General features: G+C 46.6%; 1 protein-coding gene and 1 non-coding gene across 11 annotated transcripts in view; one reads left to right on the top strand and one right to left on the bottom strand.

Moving 5' to 3' along the window:
• Positions 1-20,868, bottom strand: part of ZFYVE27 (zinc finger FYVE-type containing 27) — a 29,843-nt gene that overhangs the window by 5,970 nt on the left and 3,005 nt on the right. For 8 of the 10 annotated variants that reach the window (XM_066355259.1, XM_066355260.1, XM_066355257.1 and 5 more), the window contains 8 exons: positions 15,373-15,443; positions 11,796-11,982; positions 6,739-6,834; positions 5,283-5,395; positions 4,446-4,585; positions 3,771-3,842; positions 1,787-1,807; positions 1,480-1,624 (listed from right to left, as the gene is read on the bottom strand). In XM_066355259.1, coding sequence (XP_066211356.1) covers positions 1,480-1,624; positions 1,787-1,807; positions 3,771-3,842; positions 4,446-4,585; positions 5,283-5,395; positions 6,739-6,834; positions 11,796-11,982; positions 15,373-15,443 — 845 coding nt within the window. The remainder of the gene's footprint in view (positions 1-1,479; positions 1,625-1,786; positions 1,808-3,770; positions 3,843-4,445; positions 4,586-5,282; positions 5,396-6,738; positions 6,835-11,795; positions 11,983-15,372; positions 15,444-20,868) is intronic. The other 2 variants (XM_066355261.1, XM_066355262.1) reach the window with 2 other exon arrangements.
• On the top strand, positions 14,428-14,557 carry LOC136385131 (small nucleolar RNA SNORA63). Its single transcript, XR_010747740.1, has one exon. It is a non-coding gene; the product is annotated as a small nucleolar RNA SNORA63 (small nucleolar RNA).

Raw genomic sequence — 20,868 nt, forward strand, 5'->3', positions numbered from 1 at the left:
GTCAAGGCACATATGAGAAAGCAATCAATAACAACTAAGGTGTTGCAACAAAAAACTAATAATTGATGCTTCTCATCTCTCTTTGTTCCTGTCTGTCTGTCCCTATCTATCCCTCTCTCTGACTCTGTCACTGTAAACAAAACAAAACAAACAAAAAAAATTCCTCAAGAGCCTGACCAGGCAGTGGCGCAGTGGATAGAGCGTCAAACTGGGATGCAGAGGACCCAGGTTCGAGACCCCAAGGTCGCCAGCTTGAGCATGGGTTCATCTGGTTTGAGCAAAGCTCACCAGCTTGGACCCAAGGTCGCTGGCTCGAGCAAGGGGTTACTCGGTCTGCTGAAGGCTCACGGTCAAGGCACATACAAGAAAGCAATCAATGAACAACTAAGGTGTCGCAATGCACAACAAAAAAACTAATGATTGATGCTTCTCATCTCTCCGTTCCTGTCTGTCTGTCTCTGTCTATCCCTCCCTCTGACTCTCTCTCTGTCTCTGTAAAAAAAAAAAAAAAAAAATTCCTCAAGATAAACCCCAGGGGCTCCTCCCAGGTCACATACCCTAGAAGTCACTCCCACCCAACACAGAGTACAGCCACCCATCCTCCTGACAGCTGACACCAGGCAGAAGCAAGGCTCTTCTTCAGGACCAGGGTCACCCCTGAGCCACCTGCTCTCCAGGCTCCAGCCATAACTCCCCTGGCTTAGTCCCGACCACCCAATCTGAGCCAGGCTTCCAGCAGTGCCACCATCACGGCCGCCCTCCTCCAAAGCTGCCTTCCTCGACCCAGCCCCAGCTCCCAGTAAAACAAGGACTGGCCACTCTGTGAACTGGGTGGGCAGAAGGGACCTCGGGCTCTATCATGCCCAGAGGAAGACACTATTTGCTTTAACTTGCTTCCACCTGGATAGGAAAGACCCAGACAGGCTCCTAGGCACCTGCAGGATGAACCAGGGCCTCTCGTATCAGCAGTGCCCCTTAGTAAGCACTTACTATGAACCAGCCACACGCTACTAGCACTTACTAAGAATTATCTTATTTGAGTCCCAAAACAACTTTGTAAAGTAAGAACTATTATTATCCTTTTACAGAAGGGGAAACTGAGGCACAGAAGTGAAATAAGGACACCCTGAGGACTGGAAGTTGCCCCAGGCAGTCAGAACCCACACTCACTGCTCTCACCATTACGCTGCACTGCCTTCTGAGTCCTGCCTGTCTCAGGACACCTCTCCTGCAGTCCAGGGTAGCATTTCCGGAACTGAGTTCTTTACCTTCCCACAAGCTAATGCTCAATAAGGACAGAGGGACAAGAAGGAACCCACACTCACTCTCTCAACAATCGCACTACACATTTAATACCTTCCCAGGGTCCCAGAGACACCACCACTCCTCGCTGTTGTCACAAACCAGGACCCACAATTCCACGCCTTGGGCCCTGCGGCCCTGGTGCCGCCCCGCCCCCGCCCCTGCCCCTGGCCATACCAAAGTTGTTGGTGGGGTACCGCTTGCGGAGCCGCTCTGTGAGCCGTGACACCTTGCTGCGCAGCACTTCATTCTTGCTCAGGAAGCCGTTGTCCTGCAGGGCCAGCTCATCCTCTGCTGGACACGGGGCACCCTCATCATCCTCCTGTAGGGACAGCTCCTTCCAGTCCTGCCCACCTGTGGCGGGGCTCCAGGACCTGCATGCAGATGCACCCCAGCACGGCAGACCCCCCGAAGTGTGGTGACAGCTGGCTTGACCACCCACCCCCTGCCTGGCCCTGCCCACCCCGTGAAGGCTCCTACTTACCAGCACCACCAAGTGGGTCTCCTGCCTCCCAAGGTGCAGGGAAGAAGGAAAGAAAACAGAGAGAGATAGCAAGGAGAAGGAAGCTGCTAGGAGGGGGAGGCCAAGCCAAAGGAAACGCTGCCGTGCTCCTCTGACCTTGTCTAAGCGCGTCCCAAAGGGTGACATTAACAGAGGCCCCCATAGAAGGGTCCCACCATTGACAAGCTTGGGAGAAGCCCTATACTGTTTCTCAAACTGGATGAAATTAAGTAGGTTGTTATCTTAATGGAACAGAACAGGAAAAAAATATCCCTTACAATGTATTTTTAGGGAACTTGTTTCAATTACACTTCACATACATTATAGACATTAGTGTGAACGGGGCCAAGATGCACATCTGTTCCTTATTGTGAATTAGGAACAAAAATGCCGAAGACCCCTGCTATGACCACCACCAAGATTCAGAGTGTACAATTGTATACTAAAGTCTCAGAGAGATCTTTCATCAGTTGAAAACCAGCCCACACGCCCCAGGCTGATGTAAAAGTGAATGTGCTAGGTGTAAATCAAAGGCCCGGTGAAAACTCCCAGGACCCCATTTCTTTCTTTTTCTTTTTTTTTGTATTTTTCTGAAGCTGGAAACAGGGAGAGACAGTCAGACAGACTCCCGCATGTGCCCGACCGGGATCCACCCGGCACACCCACCAGGGGGCGATGCTCTGACCACCAGGGGGCGATGCTCTGCCCCTCCGGGGCATCGCTCTGTTGCGACCAGAGCCACTCCAGTGCCTGGGGCAGAGGCCAAGGAGCCATCCCCAGCACCCGGGCCATCTTTGCTCCAATGGAGCCTCACTGCGGGAGGGGAAGAGAGAGACAGAGAGGAAGGAGAGGGGGAGGGGTGGAGAAGCAGATGGGCGCTTCTCCTGTGTGCCCTGGCCGGGAATTGAACCCGGGACTCCTGCACGCCAGGCCGACGCTCTACCACTGAGCCAACCGGCCAGGGCCAAGACCCCATTTCTTAATCTCTCAATTTCCCACTTTACAGAGAGACACGAAGAGAAATGAGTTTGGCCCTGGCCAGGTAGCTCGCTGGACAAAGCACTGTCCCAGCATGTCAAGGTTGTGGGTTCAATCCCCGGTCAGTGCACTTACTAGCAGCAACCAATGAGTACACAACTAAATGGAACTAAGTGAAACAACAAATTGATGTTTCTCTCTTCCTCTCTCTCCCTTCCTTTCTCTCTCAAATCAATGGGAAAAAAAAATTATTTCCTACTGTAAGAAAGCAATAGTGTAAATGTAATGAAATGACAACTGCCACTAGGACTCAGTGACCAGGCAACACGGAGAGTGGTGGGAACTACTGGTTTTTCTAAAGAGAACAATAACTCCTCAGCTACTGACCACTGAATACTCAAGGCACCCAGACCTTCTGACTTTTTCAGAAAAATAAAAGTCCAGGGTTTTCACTGAAATCTCCATGTTTTTAAATATTGGCTGAAAAATTTTTTTTAAGGTTTGTATGCCAAATAAAACACTGAAAACTATCCATTTGAACCACTGTCTAACAATCAGAAAGACTGTTTAACTTTCTCTGACCTAGCACTTGGCCATGTAACCACTTTCTACAACCTCTCCTTCCAGCCCCCCCCAAAGGGGCATCTTTCAGACCTCATTTTGCATAATAGCAGTTGGGAGATCCACGGCAGTGCCTCCCCCAAATCTGCCAAGTCCACAGTCTGAAGCCATGTGGTGAAGGAGCAGCCTCCCCTGCAGGGCCCTCTGCTCCCGGGCAGCGTGACAGATCACTAGATCGGCAACAGGACAGGCAGAAGTTCAGTGGCACCCTTTCATCCGGTGAGTTCTAGCTCAGAGCAAGTTTCAGCTTTCCACATGGATGTAAAGAATTTTAAAAACCCAGATTCAGGATGTGAGAAGCCACACAGCTCCAGACCACCCAACTTCCGGCCTGGTCAGTAGACGGTGCTAGGGATGGGCCACTCACCTCAATCGCGTCTTTAAACTCCTCATCAGGCTCGGCCTCCTCGGCCTCCTCCACGCTGCCCGGCGTGAGGTCCTGGGAAGACAGACTCCATTACAGAGGGAGAGGGACAGCAGCCCTGACCCCAAGGCAGAGGCCACCTTCCCTAAGCCCGCATCCAGGCTTCCCAAACTTCTGGTCCTGCCCCAGCGGAAATCACACAGCTGCAATAAAGAAGGAAGACACGGGATAAGGTACTCTCTGACCTAGTAGGGACAGGGAGATGGGCCCAAGATCATGATGGACCCACAGTGGCTGTGCAGTACAGTGGTGAGAGCACAGGTTCCAAAACCACAGGGTGGGTCTGCATCTGGGACACCACCCTCCAGCAATGACTGTGTGCCTCAGCCATCTCCTCCACAAAGAACAATCTCATCCTCAGAAATAACCTACACCTCACAGGATTAATATCTATAAGTACTTAGAACAGCAGAATAACTACTCAATAAAGCACAGAGGGCTATTATTATTGTAATTATTAGCACTTTAGAGGGGATGCAGCCTGGAAAGCAACAGGAACTAGAGGCCAGCCCAGGGGTTCATACCACACACCATCATATGTGGTATGAACAAGCTGGGAACAGGAAGGCACCAGAACTGCCCACAGCAGGCTCTGTCCTGATGGCAGGGAGCGCTCACCTCTGTGGGCGTGGCTGCAGGTGTGCAGTCTGGCAGAACGCCCTTCCCCCCAGCATCTGGTGGCAGCGAGCTCTGGAAGGCGCCCTCCTCCTGGCTGGGCTGCATCCGCCGCTGCAGAGATGCCCTGCACTCAGACACCACTACCCAAGGCCAGGGGAGGGGGTGAGAGGCAGAAACAGGACGCAATGAGTGGTGCTTTGGGAGTATCGCTTCTGCAGCTGGCTGCCTCTTCTACTCTTCTTCCAGCACCCCACTCTCTCCCTTAGCAAAGAGTCACCCTCCTAATTCTGAACAAGTCACCTCATACACAAAACAGAGGTTCCACAACCCACCCTATGAGATTGCTATAGTGATTAAATGTAGTAAGTGCTTGATAAATTAAGGATTCTACAATTAATTACCCAACCACAGCAAGGAAAACAAATATAGCAACCAGCCAAACATATGTATAGGTCCAAGGGTTTGTAACTGAGCGTCTCTCCAGACTGCCTCACTACTTCAGAAGTCAGACAGCAGCAGGGACTCTGGGACCACACAGAGATGTGGCAGCTACTCCAGGGGGCTACATCCTGGGAGTCAGTGGCAGCACTGGGAAAACACCCCTCCCTCATGTCCCAGAAGCAACCATATCATGTAAGCAGTGATTTACCTGCCTCAGAAAGGCAGAGGGACACCTGTGGTAACAGCCTCCCATGTCCCACCTAACATCTCAGGGAGGCAGAGACCACGAGAGCCCTCCTAGCATGGTGGTGCCCCCTTATGAAGGGCAAAACAAACAGATAATCAGCTGCAGAGACATAAACAAGGGGCCCATACGTCAGGCTCTCTGGGGCTTACCTCGGAAGAACTCCACATTCCCTAGAAAGAGTGTGCTGTTTAAAAGGGCAAGGACCCAGCACAGCGGCAGCAGATACAGCATGCAAACCGTGCCCAGAAGAGCCCCATAGAACCTGGATTGACAGAACCGCAGGATCAGAAATTCGTAAGAGCTAAAGGAAACAATCTGGAGCACACCCACATAGGGGTCAGGCAAGAAATAACCCTGGGCAGTTAATAAACTGGCAAGATACGCTAATCAAACCAGTGGATACAAATAAAGCAAGAAGGAAGGCTTTATAACTACTAACAAGTCACTGGCTGTTAACAACAGACTGGTAAGGCCACCACGGTGGCTGAGGCTAGGGCCATTTAAACTGGTTCAATGCTCACCATCACTACTCAGACTCTAGACTCTGAAGTCTAGAATAAGACAAACTTGGTTTTGAATCCAGCTTTACCATTTCTCTCTGTGTGCCCTTGTCTCTCACAGCCAAAATGAGGATTAAAATAGTGCCTACCTCCTAGAGTTATTATGAAGAGTGAGCCAATACACAGAAAGTGTTGAGCATAGAGGCACAAGGGGAAAACTAAATAAATATTAGTTGCCATTGTCATTATATAAAAAGGGCCCAAAGAACATTTCCTCCATTTGATACAGTAATTCTATTCTTTAATTTATTCTAAAAAAAATTTTCAAAAGATTAAAGCTCAATCCATAAAAATGTTTACTACAGGGTTAGTAATAAAAGTAAAAACCTACTAAATGTGTAAGAATGGTTCGCTATATATCATAATATATTCATCATCAATATTAACCTGGTATTACAATAAATCCAAAAGCCAGGTAGCAACAAATAAAACCATTTATGATATATAATAGTAAGAAACAGAAAAAAGATGAGAACCTCATATACACTATGATGCTATAGAATATGCATATGACGAACTCTAGAAGTCAATCTAAACATGAGATCAGCTGCTAAAGCAAGGTGGCAGATTACATGGTGAGTTCTTTTTCCATTATTAAAATACACTGCTCACAAAAATTAGGGGATATTTCAAAATGAATATGAAGCAATAAAAAAAGAAGTACTTGATTTTTTTTTATTAAACAAGAACATCAGAAAAACAAGTCAAAGAAAGTTGTTTGAGTATGCAAATGAGATGCAAAACCAACTTTTATTTCATTGGTGAAAATGTACTTACTACACAAAAGGCTGAAAGTACTGGAGTATCTGCACATTCTCTAAAAACCCTAACTTTTGTGACCAGTGTATTTTAATCATATCTAAAAGGTCTCTACACAAAAGCAGTGCATTCTCACCTAAAAGCCTATGTGCTGGCCTGCCCACAAGAGCCTCAGCTCTGATCGCCTAAGCTAGGGGCACAGGGGCCTTCAAGACAGCTGGCTTTGCCTGGGGTTCAAGCTGTAAATTCCTGCAGGGCAGAGGTGGCGGGGCCGAGGGGCACTCACTGTGAGGACACGGTGCGGTTCTCCCAGTGCAGCACGCGGTAGGCAGCCTCACAGGTGCAGCACAGGCGGCTCAGGAAGGCCTCCAGCTGGATCAAGCTGCGGACACAAGGGGCGCTATGAGCTGCATACCCTGCCCCACTCACCCCAGGGGCTGACAGAGCTCTGGGCAGCAGAGCCTCGGACTTCACAGGCTCGGCTGGCAGGATGGCCAGTCTCTTCAAATCCGCTGGAGGCACCAGAGTTCAGGAGAAAATTCCTGCATTTCAGTCCTCTTTTTGGAACTCCCGCTGAGGTGGAAAAAGGACAAAGTTTTGGCACAGTGGATGAGGCGTGGACCTGGAATGCGGAGGTTGCCGGTTCAAACCCTGGGCTTGCCTGGTCAAGGCACATATGGGAGTTGAAGCTTCCTGCTCCTCCCTCCCTTCTCTCTCTCTGTCTCTCCTCTAAAATGAATAAATAAATAAAAATTAAAAATATTTAAAGAAAAAGGACAAAGTTTCCTGCTTTGGTCTCTTCCCAGCTATTGCTATGAGGCCAGTTCCTTACCTTTACTTAACTGGGCTGCCGTCTTCCTCTATATAATGAGGAGCGGGGCACCCACCTCTAGATACACTACAGCTGTGAGAATAAATGGCAGGAGGTAACAGGTCAATGTGTCAACGTGATGTGTAAGGCAGGCTCACTTGGAGAGGTTTTTTTTTTTAAGATTTTATTTATTGGCCTGACCTGTGGTGGCGCAGTGGATAAAGCATTGACCTGGAAATGCTGAGGTCGCCGGTTCGAAACCCTGGGCTTGCCTGGTCAAGGCACATATGGGAGTTGATGCTTCCTGCTCCTCCCCCCTTCTCTCTCTGTCTCTCTCTCCTCTCTCTCTCCCTCTCTGTCTCTCTCTCTCCCTTTCTCTCTCCTCTCTAAAATGAATTTTTAAAAATTAAAAAAAAAAAAAGATTTTATTTATTGATTTTAGAGAGAGTACAGAGAAAGAAAGACGGGGGTGTGGGGGAGAAGCAGAAAGACTCAACTCATAGCTAGTTGCTTCTCACATGTGCCTTGACCGGGCAAGCCCAGGGTCCCGAACAAACCACCTCAGCATTCCAGGTTGATGCTCCATCCACTGCACCACCAGAGGCCAGGTTTTTTATTTTATTTTAAGAGTTGTTTTTTTAAATGGATGCACCCCAGAAGCAATGAGCACCCAGATCTTGGTTTGTGAAGGGCTTCTTGGAGAAATGGCTGATTCTAGAGCTAGGGTAGGGAAAGCATGAGATGAATTTGAATATCCTATTGTACCAGAAAGTAAGGAAGCACTCAAAAACAATGGGGCATATTGGAAGAATAACAGAAGCCAGCTCAAGAGACCCCACCAGCCAAATCTTGGACAATCTGAGATCAAAATAAATAGCAACAGTAATAGATTATAACCCATTAAATTTTTTTTTAATATTTTTTTGAGAGGGGAGAGGGGAGAGGGGAGAGGGAAGAGGGGAGAGGGAAGAGGGGAGAGGGAGAGGGAGAGGAAAGAGAGGGAGAGGAAGACAGACAGGAACATCAAGCTGCACCTGTATGTGCCCTGACTCGAGAATCGAACTGGCAACCTTCATGTTCCAGGACAATGCTCCAACCAACCAAATTATCTGGCCAGGGCTTGAATTAAATAAAAAATGTTGAGTTCATATTGATAATAAGAACTACAGTAGAATGCCAGCTAATAATGACAATTTGAAAATCACCTTTACAAACATCACAGGAATAAATCGGTAAAGACAAGACCCATCAATAGATTCAAAAGTAGTGAGTAAATGCCTGATGAGGAACAAAGTACAATATTTACTTGTGTGTCCCCCTCTGATTACTAACTCTAAAGGGTAATAGGGTCATCTTACTGTGGAGAAACCTTAACCAAGGGACCAAAGGCTAGTGTCTCCCATAATGAGACAGACTGACATCATATACCTCCTGACATGATGCACTGACAAGGACACACGTCACTTGTCATTTCCTGTCAACAATGCGTAACCTGAATTTAATCGTGAAGAACCAGACAACCCCAAACTGAAGGAAAGTCTACAAAATAATCAGCTTGTTTATTTAAAAATGTCAAGGTCATGCGAAACAAAAGCTGAGGAACTGCTCCAGGTTACAGGAAACTAAAGAGACATAAAAACTAAATGCAGCCTGACCAGGCGGTGGCACAGTGGATAGAGCAGGGGTCCCCAAACTTTTTACACAGGGGGCCAGTTCACTGTCCCTCAGACCGTTGGAGGGCCAGACTATAAAAAAAACTATGAACAAATCCCTATGCATACTGCACATATCTTATTTTAAAGTAAGAAAACAAAACGGGAACAAATACAATATTTAAAATAAAGAACAAGTAAATTTAAATCAACAAACTGACCAGTATTTCAATGGGAACTATGCTCCTCTCACTGACCACCAATGAAAGAGGTGCCCCTTCCAGAAGTGTGGTGGGGGCCGGATAAATGGCCTCAGGGGGCCGCATGCGGCCCGCGGGCCGTAGTTTGGGGACCCCTGGGATAGAGCGTCGGACTGGGATGCAGAGGACCCAGGTTTGAGACTCTGAGGTCACCAGCTTGAGCACAGGCTCATCTGGTTTGAGCAAAAAGCTCACCAGCTTGAGCCCAAGGTCGCTGGCTCAAGCAAGGGGTCACTCAGTCTGCTGAAGGCCCGCGGTCAAGGCACATATGAGAAAGCAATCAATGAACAACTAAGGTGTTACAACGCGCAACGAAAAATTGATGATTGATGCTTCTCATCTCTCTGTTCCTGTCTGTCTGTCCCTGTCTATCCCTCTCTCTGACTCTCTGTCTCTGTAAAAAAAAAAAAAACAAACCTAAATGTAATGTGTAATTCTGGACTGGACACTGAACCAGAGGAAATTTATGTAAAAGACCTTATTAATACAATTGGTAAAATTTGATTATGAACTGTATATTAGATAATACTAATATTAATGTTATCAGTGTAAATTTTTCTAATTTTGATTATGGGTCTGTGGCTATATAAGAGAATGTCCTTGTTCTTTCAAAATGCATGCTAAAGTATCTCAACTCAGGTAAAAGACATGATGTTCATAACTTATTTTCAAATAATTCAGGAAGAAAAAAATCATGTGAATGTGGAGAGAGAGAGATGCAGCCAATGTGGCAAAATGTTAGTAACTGCTCTGAGTAACAGGTATATGAGAGTGCTTTGTATGCTCACAACTCCTCTCAGCTTTCTTTTGTGTTTTTACTTTCACAACCTCACTTTAGTAAGTCTTATACAGGCTTACTAAGTATTACACCATCTATACCCCAATAAAGATTGAAACTATACATTCTGCCTGACCTGTGGTGGCACAGTGGATAAAGTGTCAACCTGGAACGCTGAGGTCAGTGGTTCAAAACCTGGGCTTGCCCTGTCAAGACACATGAGTTGATGCTTTCTGCTCCTTCCCTTCTCTTTCCTTTCTCTCCCTCTCTCCTCTCTAAAATAAATAAATTTTTTAAATGTTAAAAAGAAGAAATTATACATTCCATTTGACTTTAGCTCAAATCATTCCAAAGTAAAAAAAAAAATTTAAACCCCAGATACCCAGGCCACACCCCGGATAACTGGCTGCGATTCTCAGGGGACTGGCCTCTGTTTATGACTTCTTTTTGGAAGCTCCTCAGATGCCTCTGCTGCCCAGGGAGAAACGGAACCCTGCTGTGTATCAAGAGAGCCCGGTTCGGGGAGGGCTCACTAAGACAGCTGCTACTGAAGTTATGCTACTAGTATTCAACAGTCTTAAGGTACTTCCTCAGAAGTACCAGCTCTGTCACATTTAAGAAGTTTCTCCAAGCCCTGTCCGGATGGGTCAGCAGCAGAGTGTCAGTCTAGTGTGTGGATGTCCTGGGTTCAATTCCCAATCAGGGCACACAGGAGAGGTGACCATCTGCTTCTCCCCTCCTTTTCTCTCTCTCTCGTCTCTTCCTGTAGCCATGCCTCAATTGATTCGAGCACATGGGCCCCAGGCACTGAAGATGGCTCTGTCGAGCCTCCACCTCAGGCTCTACAAATAGCTTGGTTGCAAGTGGCCCAGATGGGCAGAGCATCGACCCTAGATGGGAGCTGCCGGCTAAATCCCAATCAGGGCACATGCATGTCTCTCTGCCTCTTCTATCTCACTTAAAATAAAAAAATTAAAATTGAAAAATAAAAAAAAAAGTTTCTCCAGCCTGGTCAGGTGGTGGCACTGCGTACAGAGCATCGGCTAAAATGCTGAGGACCAAGGTTTAAAACTCCGAGGTCACCAGTTTAAGCATAGGCTCATCCAGCATGAGTGTGGGATCACAGACATGACCCCATGGTCTCTGGGCTTGTGCCCAAAGGTCACTAGCTTGAAGCCCAAGGTCACTGGCTTAGGTCACTGGCTCAGCTGGAGCCCCCAATCAAGGAACATATGAAAAAGCAGTCAATGAACAACTAAGGTGCCGCAACTATAAATTGATGCTTCTCATCTCTCTCTCTTCCTATCTGTCTGTCCCGGTCTGTCCCTTTAAAAAAAAAAAAAAAAGTTTTTCCATAGTGCAATGACAATGACTAATATTTACTAAACACTTCCTGCATACTACACAATCGTTTCACCTTCACAACCACCTATGAGGTAAGCCTACTATTACCTCATTGAACAACCCGAGGCAGAGGAAAGCTGAGCAACTTGCCCAGTGTCACACAGCAAGAAATGTAAGAGCTAGGATTTGAACCCAGGAACTGGCTCATGCATGCACCTCCTAAGGCAAGATCCTAAACTGTCTCCCTAGTAGAAAGAACACAAGCTGTGAAACCAGCTGGATCCGGATTCTCATCCCAGCTCAGTCAATTTCTCGCTGTGTCAGCCCTTTTCCTCATCCAAACATCAAGGATAATAACAGCAGCTACCTCCCAAAACTGTTAAAGAGATGAAAGGAAATAATATATGTCATTTGCCTAATACAATGCCTGGTGCACTCAGCATGATGGGAGGTGTTACTGTGACTGTCCCTCACCTCCCAGGCCCCTTCCATACTCACAAGCTCTTCACCTCAGCCACAGCCTCCGGGCGAGAAAGGCGAACTCTCTGCAGGTCCTCCTGCCTCACACTATGGTACTTCCTCCGCATCAGCTCAGACTCAGGCAGCCGTGCCCGGCAAACCTCCTGCAGGTAGCCCAGAAGGGCAGGCACTGAAATCACCAGGGCACCCACCGAGTACCACGCACCTGTGGGATCAACACTGCTGTAGGTGAACAGGTAGCAAGGATCAGAAGCCTCCCCCACCCAGATGTCCACACGCTGGCTCCCTCGCCTCCTCTAGGGCTCTGGCCGAGAGGCCTTCCCTGCTCACTCCTAGGAAACTGGGTCTCCCCCTCGCTCTCCAGCCCCTTACCCCAGCTTTATCTCACCTCACAGAACTCACATGGCAGAGTATAGGTATAGCTGTAGACCAGTGGTTCTCAACCTGTAGGCGCGACCCCGGCGGGGGTCAAACGACCAAAACACAGGGGTCGCCTAAAGCCATCGGAAAATGCATATTTATTATACAATACATTTTTAAATAAAATATGTATTTTCCGATGGCTTTATGGCTTTAGGCAACCCCTGTGTTTTGGTCGTTTGACCCCCGCCGGGGTGGCAACCCACAGGTTGAGAACCACTGCTGTAGACTCTTGAGGGCTGGGACTAGGTCTATTTGGTCACTGTCTTAGCACCAGATCCATGTTTTTCATATTAAAAAACCTACGCTTGCTTATAGTAGGTGGCTCGTGCCTGGAGTCTGGCCACAAGGGCTCCCAGTGACTGACACTCTGACCTTCGGGCCACTGGACAGATTGCAAACCTCTCCTTTTGCTTTCAGGATACCCCACACCACTGTGGACTGAAAATGATGAGGTTGAGAGGATATCCAAAGGAACATTGGTATCCCCGAGGCAGGCTAACAGAGCACTGGGCACAGAGTAAATGCTCAGTAAATAACTGTCACATGAACTGGTTACTCTGGAAATATGTTCAGAAAAACCTACCAGCTTGGGAATGATATCTGTGTTATTAGGCAAATAAAGAGCCCTACTGAGACACAATAGGAGGTCTTATGTGAAATGGGTATATTTTCAACCCACTGTGTCCCCATCTCCATAGAAAACAAAGGGGACGCTTGAGAAACGTGGGTTCAGTGGGAGAATGAATACATGACCAAGGCCCCAGTTTCTCAGAACACTCTGTCCCAGGTGCTTCACTCATTTCCCAGAAGGGCTCAGCTCCTTCTGCAGCCATCTCCCAGTTGCAATAAGAGAAGAGGCTGGATTACGGCATACCTTCTTATACAAGGTCCCCAGAAGACATCATTACCCAGGACCCATAAGCTACCCATCTGTCCACACATCTACCTCAAAAACTTCACACTGGACCACCTCACCGGTGCTGACTGCCCGGCAACCCCTGCTGGGCCCATTGCTAAGCCAGAGAAAATGGAAAGATATGCCAAAAATCCTCCTCAGCTCTCCTTCCTGGTCCCTCTACCCCATGTCATGCCCCAAATGACCCCAAAATCAGCTTGGAAACCAAACTGGAAAAAGCATTCAGTCAAGAATAAAATAGCCCTGGCCAGTTGGCTCAGAGGTAGACCATCAGCCTGGCATGTGAATGTCCCAGGTTCTATTCCTGGTCAGGGCACACAGGAGAAGCCACCACCTGCTTCTCCTCTCTCTTTCCCTTCTCTCTCTCTCTCTCTGTCTCTTTCTTCCCCTCCCACAGCCATGGCTCAACTGGTTCAAGTGCGTCAGGCCCAGGCACTGAGGATGGCTCCCTTAAGACCCCACCTCAGGTGCTAAAAATAGCTCAGTTGCAAGCACAACCCCAGATGGAAGTTGCTGGGTGGATGCCAGTCGGGGCACGAGTGAGACTCTGTCTCTCTATCTCCCTCCTCTCCTTTGGAAAAGATGAAAGAAAAAAAAAAGGAAACAATAAAAATAATAGCTATAACAGAAGAACCCCTCACCTGCAGGGCATATGGTCCCCCAGTGGATGCCTGAAATCATGGATAACACTGAACCCTACATATACTATGTTTTTCTTATAGATACATACCTATGATAAAGTTTAATTTAGAGCCTGACCCGTGGTGGCACAGTGGACAGAGAAATGACCGGGACGCTGAGGTCGCCGGTTCGAAACCCTGGGCTTGCCTGGTCAAGGCACATATGGAAGTTAATGCTTCCTGCTCCTTCCCCTTCTCTCTTCCTCTCTCTTTCTCCTTCTCTCTCTCTCTCTCTCAATCTGCTCTAAAAATAAGTAAAATCTAAAAAAATTTGTAAATGTTTAAAAAAAGTTTAATTTAGAAAGTTCTTAAGTTGAGAACCTTGACCTTTTCACTTACAGGAAGCACTTTACAGCTTCTCTGTGGCATATCCAAATTGCCAGCATCACTACTCTTGCACTTTGAGGCCACTGCTTAGTAAAAATAAGGGTAACTTGAACACAAGCACTGCAATCCCACGATAGTCAATCTGATAAACAAGAAGTTTACTAAGTGAGAGGTAGCATATACCAGGTGGACACACTGGACAAAGGGGTGACTCCCATCCCAGGAGGGACAGGGCAGGATGGTGAGAGATTCTTCTATCAGGCTTCTCAGACTGGCACTCAATTTAAAACTTATAAATTGCTTATTTCTGGAATTTTCCACTTAATATTTAAAAAATAATTATATGTCGTTCCCCCTGCTCAAAATAAAGTTGTTTCTTAACTATACCTGTCTGCTATACTCTTTAGCAGCCAGGTACGCTTGGTCTCATACATGTGAAAAATAAATAAATAAATAATAATAATAAATAATTATATATATATTTTTTTTTTTTTTTTAATTAACTGAGAGGCTGGGAGGCAGAAACAGACTCCCACATGCTCTGACCAGGATCTGGATTCCAGCAAGCCCCCTACCAGGCCATGCTCTGCCCGTCTGGGCTGCTGTTCTGTGGCTGAGCAATCAAACTACTTAAGCACCTAAGGCGAGGCCATGGCACCATTCTCAGCACCTGGGGCCAACTTTGCTCGAACGATTCGAGCCATGGCTGTGGGAGGGGGAGAGAGAAAGAGAGATGGTAGCTTCTCTTATGTGCCTTGACCAGGAACTGAACACAGGACTTCCACACGCCAGACCAATGTTCCACTACTGAGCCAACCGGTTAGAGCTGAAAATCATTTTAAAACACATGATAGCACACAGTAGGTTGACACAGGACAACTGAAACCATGAAAAGCAAAACCTTGGAGAAGGGGGACCACTGTACTGTACTAGTTGTTTCCTCTGTGTCAGGCACAAGCTAAGTGTCATACATAGGTCATCTCCTTCCCTACAACCACCCTCTGAGGAAAGCACTGTTAGTATCCTCCCTCCAGAGGTGAGGGAACTAGGCATCAGGTCATACCACCAGCCCGGCCAGGATGCTAGCCCAGAGCACCTCTCTCCAGAACCTGCGTTCTGACATCATGCAGACACAGAGGGAGGCCAACTCCGGAGCAAGACCAGTGGCTCCTTCACACAGGGCTGCTTCTCAGAATTCCACCCCCACATTCACGCACAAAAAACCCTGGCTGCTGGAAAGAGTCCTTACCCTCATTCAAAGTGAGGAACAAGACGTTGAGGCCCAGGCAGGTCAGCAAGGAACACAAAGGCGTCTGCCACCTACAACACAGAGAGTTCTGGTCACTAAAGATGAGCCAGCTGCACCTGACCAGGCGGTGGCACAGTGGATAGAGCGTAGTGGGATGCCGAGGATACAGGTTCGAGACCCCGAGGTCACCAGCTTGAGCACGAGCTCATCTGGTTTGAGCAAAAAAGCCCAACAGCTTGAACCCAAGGTCGCTGGCTCCAGCAAGGGGTTACTTGGTCTGCTGAAGGCCCGCGGTCAAGGCACATATGAGAAAGCAATCAATGAACAACTAAGGTGTTGCAACGCGCAATGAAAAACTAATGATTGATGCTTCTCATCTCTCTCCATTCCTGTCTGTCTGTCCCTGTCTATCCCTCTCTCTGACTCACTCTGTCTCTGTAAAAAATAAATAAATAAAATAAAATAAAAACAGGAAAAAAAATAATAGCACCTGCCTCGAGGAGGTGTTTTTTTTTAAAAAAGAAAAAAAAAAAGGTGAGCCAGCTGCTTCTCCGTATGGGAAGGGGAGGCGGATGGGCCAGCACAGGTGAGTCATTAAAACCAGGAGCAAGCCTGACCAGGCGGTGGAGCAGTGGATAGAGCGTTGGACTGGGATGCAGAAGACCCAGGTTCGAGACCCTGAGGTCGCCAGCTTGAGCACGGGATCATCTGGTTTGAGCAAAAAGCCCACCAGCTTGAACCCAAGGTCGCTGGCTCCAGCAAGGAGTTACTCGGCCTGCTGAAGGCCCGCAGTCAAGGCACATATGAGAAAGCAATCAATGAACAACTAAGGTGTTGCAACGCGCAATGAAAAACTAATGATTGATGCTTCTCATCTCTCTCCATTCCTCTCTGTCTGTCCCTGTCTATCCCTCTCTCTGACTCACTCTCTGTCTCTGTAAAAAATAATTAAAAAAAAAAAACCAGGAGCAAGAGCAGGGGGCCTGGAGCTCAGGCAGTCAAGGAGAAATGGAAAGTGGGTCTCTCACTTGGACAGGTGACTGGGAGAGGAGTTAAAGTCACATATCGTCTCTGGGGTGAGAAAAGGTACCCTCTAAGACAGGGGTTGGGAACCTATGGCTCGTGAGCCAGATGTGGCTCTTTTGATGGCTGCATCTGGCTCGCAGACAAATCTTTAATAAAAAAAATAATAAATGTTTAAATACTAATGATTTAATAAATGTTAAAAATATAAAACATTCTCATGTATTACAATCCATTCATTTCCTACCGCTCATGTTCATGGTTGTGGGTGGCTGGAGCCAATCATAGCTGTCCTCCGGGACAACACTAAATTCTTATTGGATAATGCATAATGTACACAGGTTGTTGTATGGCTCTCACGGAATTACATTTTAAAATATGTGGCGTTCGTGGCTCTCTCAGCCAAAAAGGTTCCCGACCCCTGGGCTAAGAACTGGAAGACCTGTAGAACCTCCTATATTAAGGAGAAAAAATTCATAACATTATCTATTAAGAAACCTACTTAGGCTCTTCTCCCCCGGAGAAGAGCCCAGCAGGGTTCCTTTCTTCCTCTCAATAAAGCCTGTTACTCTAGTCTTTTCGGACTCCCATGGATTCTAACATTTGGTGCCGAAACCCGGGACAAGGTTGATTGGCCAGCAATCTGTCCCTGTCTGAACACCTGCCGGGCCACAGATAGTTCCTTCAGGCTCAAATGAGAGAAATCTCCAGGATTACCTAAAATCAAATGTTTTTACACCCTTACTCCAACTACCCCAGGGGGTAGGTTCATGAAGGAGGCCCCCAAGAGGGATAACAGCAGGAAGTAGCTCCAGAAGATGGCGGGTCGGAGACAAACCTCCTTCCTGAACCCCATACCCTTTTCTTCCCCTCACCTCTTTTCCTTTTTATCATACCACAGGGTTGAGAAATGATAGATATATGAATTTACCAGAACTTCCAACTGCCCTTCTGTTGTCCCACCTGGCTGCCTGACCTCACCCTTTACTTACTGGACAATTGCCCCTGAGGCAGAAAAGTTCCAAAAAGCTGATTAACCGCCCAAGAAGGAGCATTCCAGAAAGCTGAAATCCTAAAACCATAAAAGGGAACATACCAGGACTTTTGCCTCAGTACCCCTCAGGCTCTCCCAAATACTATATAACTTGCCCTAGTCTGTAACCAGTCTGTAACCGGCGCTCTTCTCCCAGAGAAGTGCCCGGCAGGGTTCCTTCCTTTCAATAAAGCCTGTTTGTTACTCTGGTCAAAAAAAAAAAGAAAGAAACTTACTTAATACAGTTTAACCTGTTTTGTAAGACTCTGGTCTCTTTAAAAGGTGACAATAACATTCTTCTTTAAAATTGTCCTTTTGTTGTTGTTGACACCTAATTTACATAGATAACATTCTTTACAATTTCATAAGAATGTATATTCACTGCACAAGATTCATCTAACACAAACCAAGAGAACAAAATGTAAAGGATTTCTCTGACCCCAACTGTCACTTTCTCTTCTTATTTCTGCAATTTTTAGTTTGTTTTAAACATACATTAATTCAAAAGGAGAAAAACATTTTATTTTAATAAATTAAAACTTGAAGACAAGACCAGGTACAGCATTCTCTCAGCACACATGCCCTCAGTAAACAAGAACAGACAGAAGCAAACACAGACCCAGCTCCCACCACCTAAGGGCAAAGCAGAGCTCCCAAAGAGGGAGAAAGACGAGACTCCAGCTACTGAGGACAAGTAAACACTGCTGGCTTAGTCCCTGATAAAAGGCATTGAAATGGGAAAAAAGAGCACGGATATAATAATGAAGCCACTGACACCTACAGTCTAAAGAGCAGTGCCAGTATTTAAGGTCAGCCATTAGAGGAGAAAAACATATAGGAAAATAAACAGGTAAGTTGCTGGTAAGCAACGTATTCAGAACTTAAATGTATATTTTCTTTTGCTGTGAGTGGGGTATTTCAGAGTTACTAAATGAGGTTAACTAACTTATATGCTATTTTTATTTCTTAACAGTTATAGCAAGGCCTGACCAGGCAGTGGTGCAGTGGATAGAGCATCGGACAGGGACACTGGGGACCCAGGTTTGAAACCCCAAGGTCACGGGCTTGAGCATGGGCTCATCGGGCTTGGGTGTGGGCTCATCAGCTTGAGCTCAGGGTCACTGGCTTGAGTGTGGGATCATAGACATGACCCCATGGTCACTGGCTTGAGCCCAAAGGTCGCTGGCTTGACGCCCAAGGTCACTGGCTTGAGCAAGGGGTCACTCGCTCTGCTGTAGCCCCCCAGTTAAGGTACATATGAGAAAGCAATCAATGAACTGAGGTGCCACAATGAAAAACTGATGCTTCTCATCTCTCACCCTTCCTGTCTATCTGTTCCTATGTCTCTCTGTCTCTGTCATCCAAAAAAAAAAATTATAACAAGGAAATAAAATGACCTCTCTCTGCTTGTCTTTTAAAATTCAACAAACACACTCCAACTGTACCACACTAATTAGGCCTCCAAACCATCGAGTGGCAGCTATCAGGGTAAAAGCAAATTAAAAGTCAGGTCTAAAGCCAATCTCATTTCAGAAATAAAAGCATCAGACAGCCACTGAAGTCACTTTCATTTTAAATCATCTCTCATTCTATCTCCACTGACACTTTGGACATGGAGACCACCTACTAGAGTAGCTGATCCCAGAAGAGATGAGTCTTTTAAAAATCTGCCGCTCCAGGCTTCAGACCTAACAGCCACAGCTCAAGATTAGGTCCCTCTTCAAAGTCAAATCCTCTTTACTAAGAAAAGAACAATCAAACACACAAACTAATCTGACAGCCACTTTCACAGACCAGTGCTCTGTCTCCCAGTGGCACAGAGGCCACATCCTCCTAAGGGCCTTTTAGGCCCAATGCTTCTCCTCCCTCCAGCTTTAATCAATCCCACCACATCCTCAGATTTCTAATTTCATAAGGAAGAAAAAACCTAACACAGTAGTACCAAGAAGCATTAACAAACCAGAGGTGGAAAAGGAAAAGGAAGGATATATTTAACTTTTTTGTGTGTTTTGCAAAAAATGGGCAAAACACATGTATAGATTATATACATACATATGTACATACATACATACATATATACAAACATCTGCATTCACACATGAGTACTTGCACACATAGCAGAACCCACCAGAGCACAGCCCCATGCTCTGCAGAGCCCACCCCTACCCGTAGGGGAGACTGAAGTTCATTTCAGACAGTTGGCCATGGCGGGATTATAAAATGAGCCCCTCTCCTTAAACTATCTTACTATCCCTGGCACCAAGAGTACAGTAGTCTAACAGTAGGGAACCTGCGCTGGAATACTGACTAGCTCATCTCCAGAGACAATGCCATAAATTAAAGGGCTTCTGGGAAGAATAAGAAAAATTAGGGCCGCCTGACCAGGCAGTGGCACAGTGGATAGGGCGACAGACTGGGACGTGGAGGACCCAGGTTCAAAACCCTAAGGTCCCGGCTTGAGCATGGGCTCATACAGGTTGAGCACGGACTCATCACCTTGAGTGCAGGGTCACTGGCTTGAGCATGGGATCATAGACATGACCCCATGGTTGCTGGCTTGAGCCCAAAGATTGCTGGCTTGAAGACCAAGGTCACTGGCTTGAGCCCAAGGTCGCTGGCTTGAGCAAGGGGTCACTCACTCTGCTGTAGACCCCAGGGTCAAGGCATATATGAGAAAGCAATCAAGGAACAACGAAGGTGGCACAACAAAGAACTGATGCTTCTCATCACTCTCCCTTCCTATCTGTCTCTATATGCCCCTCTCTCTGACTCTATCTGTCAAAAAAAAAAAAGAAAGAAAGAAAAATTAGGGCCTTGGTCAGAAAGTTAAAAACAAATCTCCCAATGCCTGACCTGTGGTGGCGCAGTAGATAAAGCATCAACCTAGAACGCTGAGGTTGCTGGTTTGAAACCCCAGGCTTGCCCTGTCAAGGCTCATATGGGAAGCAACTACTACGAGTTGATGCTTCCCACTCCTCCCCCACCTTTCTCTCTCTTTCTCTCCCCTCTAAAATCAATAAAAATATTTTTAAAAATAAAATAAAAAATAAACCTCCCACTATTTCCACACTGAGGTAAGAATGATTACTCAATCGCACCCTTAGAAGTTAAATCCCGCCTAACCTGTGGTGGTGCAGTGGATCAAGCATTGACCTGGAATGCTGAGGTCACCAGTTCAAAACCCTGGGTTTGCCCGGACAAGGTACATATGGCAGTTGATATTTCCTGCCCCCCCCCCTTCTTTCTCTCTCTCTCTCTCAGTCTCTCTTATCTAAAAAAATGAATTAATTAAAAAAATAATTTTTAAAAAAAAGAAGTTAAATCCAACTTCACCCACTCTGCCTCCTATCTCTTTTGAGCGTTATAAGAGAATTAAAGGCCCTTTATGAGAATCTGATAAAATTTGAAGCCTCTCCCTAGAAATATTAACGTGTGCCCAC

This window comes from Saccopteryx leptura, chromosome 13 (genome assembly GCF_036850995.1).
Source record: "Saccopteryx leptura isolate mSacLep1 chromosome 13, mSacLep1_pri_phased_curated, whole genome shotgun sequence".
NCBI lineage: Eukaryota > Metazoa > Chordata > Mammalia > Chiroptera > Emballonuridae > Saccopteryx > Saccopteryx leptura.